Here is a 6,710-nt window from a genome sequence, read left to right as displayed (position 1 = left end):
AACTAAATGGAAATATACCAGGAAATGGAGGGAAATTAAAGGGAAATGTGTAAGGAAATGAAGGGAAATTAAAAGGAAATGTGCAAGGAAATGAAGGGAAATTAAAGGGAAGTGTGCCAGGAAATGAAGAGGTATTAAAGGGAAAATTTCTAATTATGTAGTTAGTTATGAAATATAAAGAAAAATTGATTTACTGTACTTGTGGCGCCATCTAGCTGCAACAGTGGGAACTATTTTCGCTACAAACTTGGGCGTTTCCCACCGATGGCGCCACTGGCACTAAAAACCAGTATCTAAGTATTTATTCTTAATCAAATGTTGTTCCTCATCAAAATTGATAGTCGCAAAATAGGGTAGACTCATTTACTGCATGTTGATCACCAACATTTTTATTAGCTTCGAGATTTATTGAAAATAAACTCTTTTGAGAGCTCTACATATTTGGCACGAGTCCGACAGTCTAAAGTAAAAATTAGATTCATATCATACATTAATTGCACCATTATCAGTTTTCGTTTTCCACCCTTACACGTAGTCTTATTGCCATCTTACATTCTCTATCGGCTTAAAAAAAAAACTGAACATAATCTCACAAAGTAACGCGTGTAGCGATGAAACCTACAATAACGTTTCAGTGTCATCGCGATGGGAAAATTACAAACAAGAACTTAAACTAACATGTCTTCGTGCTATTTCAAAGACTAACATTCCAGCTCTTATGCGGATACTCTGTTGGGCTTACTTGCAAGAAAGAAATCGCACGTGCACGCATTAGATCCAATCCTAATCTTCAATAACACTATTCAGGTAGAACTTTTGCACATTGTCAACAATTATTAGATTCAACAAATCTTCGCTACATTGCACAGAGCGTAAAGAAACATTTAACAGAGTTCTTTAAAGGTTACCAACTTTTACATCCCGTGCAAGGAGAGGTAACTACAGAATTGACGATGCCTGAGACAAAGTCACCGACTGGTAACATTATCCAACTACTCTAACCGCTCAGAGTCCAGAGTTACATTGGTCCGGAGAAGAATATATCCTAAAAGTCTCTGTAAATTTCCAGGAAGATGAGTTTCTTTATAAAAACTGTTCTACCCGAGGGATGATATGTCGAAGGTTTTTCATAATTTTTTAAAGGCTTGTACATCTATCATGGTAAGGAATTCTTCACTTGGTTGTGTGACGCGCCCAGGTAGTCCTTTGCACTTCGGACAACAAATCACTTCTGGATGGCAAACGTGCACTGGTGGTGCGCGACGGAGGTGGTCCAGGTGCCCTCAGGATGGTAGCCAGGTTCTTCTGTGTCTGAGGGTTCTTGTTGTTCGATGGTTGGCTGTTCGAGTTCTCTTTGAGCGTCACCTGCTTAGCCTTAGCATCGGAACGTTTACCCTGAGGCGGGGGATCCAGCACGATTGGCGGGATTTCGTCGTGCACATTGATACGATCCTGTTTACCCAATATCTCCTGGGCCAGGTGAACGTTCCTCTCTCCAGAACATGGCAAAGGTCTTATGAACGTGGTCTTCGAGTCCGCCATCTCTAAACTCCCCCCATAATTGTCTGACTTTTGAGTCATTATCGGCGACGACGAGAAACTGTTCGGTTGGGAGACTCGTAGCGAAATGGAATTTGGAGACAATTGCGCAGAGTTCTGCAAGTTTAATACATAGTATTTTAGCTTACGCAATATATATGTACAGAGATAGATATATTGCGGATTCACTTACAGAGGGTCTGCTACAAGGAGGCAGAAGGAGACTGGGTCCCATCGCGTACGGAGATGGTGTGTTATACGGTGACCTTTGAGGCTGATACGGACTTATGTTGTGCAACCTTTCTAGTAACTGTGTTTGGAACTGCAACTGATCCGTCGAACTACCATTGCCTTGTATTCCCAGCGTGTTCAAGCTTCCAGGGTACAGAGAGTCTGGTGGATAAGAGCAATATGGCGAAGGTGGATCCAGTTCCCATGGCGAACTCTGTCCTCCTGTCCGCTGGCACTGTTCATAGAATATTTACCAAGTTAGAATATTATCATAAAGCTCAAATGCGAGTGTCTTAATCCTTTGTCACTGGAATCGCTAATCTGATGCGTAGGTGTGTACAATAATTTTTCTCATTAGCATTTCGAAAAACGTACAAGTGCAAAGGATTAACGACGCCAATGTCGGCAATAATCTTTCAATTTTCAATAGGATGGCAACGTTACCTAGCATTTGTTCGTAGCGCAAAGTCCAAAGTCCCGTGCGAAGACCTGTTACATAACATCGTCACACCGGCGCTTAGCACGATTATTGGATTAGCGATTTAGCTTTAATGCCAGCGTTAAATTGCTATCTTCCTGTCGAGCCAACTTAGGGCGAAACATGTCGCGCGTAAGCCGCAGTGTTTTCTCGCATTTCAAAGGCTGAGCATTCGCGCAGCTTTCGCAGGTCGAAGTACGTTAATTACAAGCAACTTCAACGAGGAAAATATAGATTCGAAAGACAACTTTGATTTCAGGACCTTACTAATCATTGTTCACGAGTCTACGATTAAACGTCGTTAAGGAATAATCGCAGTTTAATCCTCTGTAACGCTGTGTGACTCTAAAGTCGCATAATTTATTTTCTATTTATGTCAGAATTTTGGCACGTCACTTTTGTAGAAGCGAAAAATAATACAGAGGGTTAAACCCGAGGGTTTATCCTGAACACTGCGATTTTTTCTAAATGTATATACCCTTCCGTTGGAAACTTGCTCAACTTCTGCGCCGCGAGCGATAACAAAGTAAAACTTGGTCGAAGAACGTGTCTCACTCGTCACCTTCATGAACGCAAACTGTTCCAAGCAAACATAACCGTTTGTCAGTCTATCGACGTGCAAAGAAACTGGAACTTCATTCGTATTAGCAAATATTTTTTTTTGAGCGTACATTCAGTCAGGTCTTACCTGAAAAAGAACAATGCAACGCAATCAACTCGTATAGACAGAAAAAAGGCACACTTTGACAAACACGATCATAAACTTAAAAAGGAAAAGAGAAGGAAGAAGAAGACAATCATTCCGAACCCTTTGCACTATCAGATCATCCGCTGGATGTGACAGTATAATTTCCTCTGGAACTCTCGAGGTATCGAAACCAGAGAAATTAAATCAGTGTATAGTACAAAGGGTTAACGTTACACGCATGGGAGAAGCGCACTTACGTAACACAAGGTCGTTTCTTGCAAGAATAGCTTTGTGTTTAAAACGGACTGGGAGGTCGGGTGCTGAACGAAAAATGAAAAAGAAAAGGGTGTATGTAAAACGGTTTATTAAGTTTTAAAAAAGGTGTCGGTACAAAAGGTGTTATTTAAAAAAAAAAAAAAAAAACAAACAAGGAAAGGAAGGTATAAAATACAGTGTTAAACGTTAATTGAAATGCAACGTTCGCAGGCAATGCGGCTTGCTGGCTTGTGAACACTCGTGTCAGGGTATACGATAAAGCGTTACCTGGCCGAGGTTCGACAAGTCAGGAATGGTGGTCGTTTGCTGTATCGTTGCCGAGCCAGGCATCTGCGACTGAGAGGTCACGTGACCGCTGGAGATGCGTTCTTGCTCGCGAAGGTGGCCGACCAGCGCGCCTATGTGCTCCAGCAGCTCCTTGTTCTGCACCAGTAACTGATGTGTCCTGGCCTGATGAAAATAAGCGAAACAACCAGCTGCGTTAGTCTTAATTTCAATCTTTGTTGGTACTTGCTAAGATTAACTGATGTCTGCCGATAATGTATGTGTCTGGTGTTGTCCGACAATATCCAGTAGTACATTAATAAATTTATTTTCATCTGCCCTCTTACTGTGTTTATCTTCATCAAATTTCCCGGATGTAATAAATACACTAAATCACCTTATAGATCGCCTTATAATTTTCAACTTATTTTGGCTTCTACGTTACTGTGACCTAACTTTGGCTAGAGATTACTCGTTATGTATAAACTGTGACCTAACTTTGGCTAGAGATTACTCGTTATGTATAAACAAATCGTACCACTTAACACTGTGTTAGTATAGATAAATACTAAAAGACTATTCAATTATTTTTGCTTCGAGTAGCTGAATTTAGTTATTCGATATATGAATATTCTGGCTGAATATTTGGTCGACATTTGAACATGCATTCCTCAAACAGACTCAGCAACGTGACATCACGCTAGCGATAAAGAAAAAGCATCGCGCAGGTGTCGCGTGTCATTTACCTGAGCTTCGACGCGAGCTGCTGTCTCAGCCGCAAGTTGATCCTGAAGAAGTCGCGCATGGGCAACGGCGGCTCTGGTTTGTTGGCTCTGTTGCTCCAATCGTTCGCGCAACAGTTGAATCTCGTGCTTGAGAGCCGTCAATTCGCCTCCCACCAGCAATCCTCCGCAATCGGAGGTCACCGTGCCCTGCAACGACTCGCGAAATTAATGCAAATTTTGGAAATCTTTATATAACGAAAGGAAGGAAGGTGCGAAGGAACTTGGAGTCACGAGGAGCTTGGCATGCAACTATTGGATGATGTTCCTTGTTAGGTTAATTCGTTCAATCTTACCGATGGCGACTGTCTGATAGGCGAGGTAGACGCTGTTGTCACTGGGACCTCGTGCGTCCTGAGAAGACATGGCACGACTGTCTTCTCTGGTACCGAGTCATCCGGCTCACCTAAGAGCGATATATCTGAAACAAATTTCAAATTAAATAGTAATTCGTAGTTAAAATAAGGTATATACATACATTTAAATGCGTAACACAATTTAATTAAAAAAGAAGTATATATATATTTATTAAATGTATACTTGTATATATATGTATGTATGTATATATACGTGGGTCACAGCGCTGTGCAATTTATACGCACTGCCGAGAATCTGAACTGTCTGTTTTAGGTTATGTTTCGTGCGCGCCATATTGGAGCGACCATTTTGAATTTTCAAAATGTGTCTTCCAGCGGACTAATTCTGTTTCAGAATTTCTGTACGGGAAAGTATTTGTATAAATTCATTCGTTTCGATAGTTTTAGGTCGGATCAATTTTCAGGTTATGTTTCGTATGCCGATGATTCGTGCGAAGATGTTGGGGGTTAATAACGAAAGAAATGAATCTATAGTCGGATAGAAGACGGGAATGTCAAACCTTTGTGCACGGAAGAGGGCGACGGCTGCGACTGTTCATTCGGTATTTCGTCTTGGTCCTCGTAAACGTCACGGTGGTTCTCCCCATGGTCCCTCTCCCTCTCCTTCTCCCCTCTGTCCTCCGTGGCGTTGTTTATACTTAATTTATGGCACACCTCGAAAGCTTGTCCTACCGTCCTGACCACCCTCATCGCTTGACTCTAACGAAATCCAACTTTTTCAATCGAACATACTTGTAAGTGTGTATAACATTTAGAAATTTCATTTCTAATCGTACAAACGCGATCGAATCGAAACACCAAGATCGAACATTTTTATACGAAGGCACTATGGAAATACAAGTATCGCGTGTAACTAAGTTCTAGTACGCAGTTATCATACACTGAAAATTCGATAATTCCGAGAGATAAAATTGAACACGTTAAGAAATTTTAAATCGAAGACGCAACGTACTCATCAAATTTCAGTTTATGGTAACGAGGAAGTGAACGTATTCGATGCAAATATTTTCAAGGTCTTTTGTTTTTCTTTCAAGCTAAGATTTTAAAATATATTCAATACTTGCTTAAACGTAAGTACTTAAACGTTTGAATTTCAGGGAACGCCACGTTTCGAGTTTCGAGACTTGAAATGCTTCGCAGTTCAAACGCTCGAACGTGCGAGCTTCAAGTATTTTGACGAGCGAAGTTTCACGTTCTCAAACGTATCGCGTTTCAAACGAATATAAACAGTAGCGTCGGATATTGCGTGAAACCGAAATGCAACAACGCGACCATCGAGAGCGGTGCCTCTCTTCCCTCTTGGTCTCAAAACTCTGTAAAATAATAACATACTCCGTCGCGACGGTATAATTTATGCACGGTGCTCGGTCTAGTCGGTTTTTCACGACAATCCAACGCGAGGGATACCTTACCCCGTAAACGGCGTTATTCTTCGGAGACATAGCTAGGTTTTACCTCGAGCTCCTCGAGGTCATCGTTCTCCTCCTCGAAGGGGTTCTCATCGAAGCTGAAGTCGATCGTGTTCGAGCGCGTCAATTGCAAGGGGGGCGGTTTCGATTTCCCGAACGGTCTCTTCGACCTCAGATAGTTGAGGATCTCTGGCTCCTTGAAGGAGAGCTTCTTCCTCGGTTTCGGGGTGGTCTCCGCGCCGGAAGGACTTCCGCGCCCGGGATTCGTCGACGAGGGAACCTCTGTGCTCGCCTGCTTCGTCGAATTCTTCAACATGGCGGGGCCAGCCGTTGCGTCTCGCGATTGAGATTTATTACAGCCACTTCCTCACGGAATGCCGTGCACACGCGTCATAACGAAGGCATTTCGGAGTTCACCGTGTCCGACACGCATGGCACGCGCTCTCCTTCCAGCTCTTATCTCGCTGAAACCCGCTGATTACGTGGAAACAACCGTCGCCGAGCAGAGCTATTGCTTTTCTTATGTCCTGCCTAGCGAGACTAATTCTCCTTCAGAATTTCTGTACGGGGAATTATGTACGTAAATTCATTCCTTTCGATAGTTTTAGATCGGGTACTTTTTCAGATTATATTTCGTGCGCGCCATATTGGATCGACCATTTTGAA

General features: G+C 42.4%; 1 protein-coding gene across 9 annotated transcripts in view; it reads right to left on the bottom strand.

Moving 5' to 3' along the window:
• Nucleotides 1-373: 373 nt before the first annotated feature.
• Nucleotides 374-6,710, bottom strand: part of LOC128885118 (carboxyl-terminal PDZ ligand of neuronal nitric oxide synthase protein-like) — a 36,875-nt gene continuing 30,538 nt past the window's right edge. For 6 of the 9 annotated variants that reach the window (XM_054138939.1, XM_054138940.1, XM_054138941.1 and 3 more), the window contains exons 8-13: nucleotides 5,136-5,334; nucleotides 4,555-4,679; nucleotides 4,223-4,408; nucleotides 3,480-3,662; nucleotides 1,733-2,005; nucleotides 374-1,656 (exon numbers count right to left, since the gene is read on the bottom strand). In XM_054138939.1, the coding sequence (XP_053994914.1) occupies nucleotides 1,174-1,656; nucleotides 1,733-2,005; nucleotides 3,480-3,662; nucleotides 4,223-4,408; nucleotides 4,555-4,679; nucleotides 5,136-5,334 (1,449 nt within the window). In that variant the 3' untranslated portion in view covers nucleotides 374-1,173. Of the gene's footprint in view, nucleotides 1,657-1,732; nucleotides 2,006-3,479; nucleotides 3,663-4,222; nucleotides 4,409-4,554; nucleotides 4,680-5,135; nucleotides 5,335-6,090; nucleotides 6,605-6,710 lie in introns of all 9 variants that reach the window. The other 3 variants (XM_054138945.1, XM_054138947.1, XM_054138946.1) reach the window with 1 other exon arrangement.

The sequence above is a fragment of the Hylaeus volcanicus genome, chromosome 2 (genome assembly GCF_026283585.1).
Source record: "Hylaeus volcanicus isolate JK05 chromosome 2, UHH_iyHylVolc1.0_haploid, whole genome shotgun sequence".
Classification (NCBI taxonomy): domain Eukaryota; kingdom Metazoa; phylum Arthropoda; class Insecta; order Hymenoptera; family Colletidae; genus Hylaeus; species Hylaeus volcanicus.
Note: the sequence above shows the minus strand (reverse complement) of the source record. Positions and strands in the feature narration are given on the sequence as shown.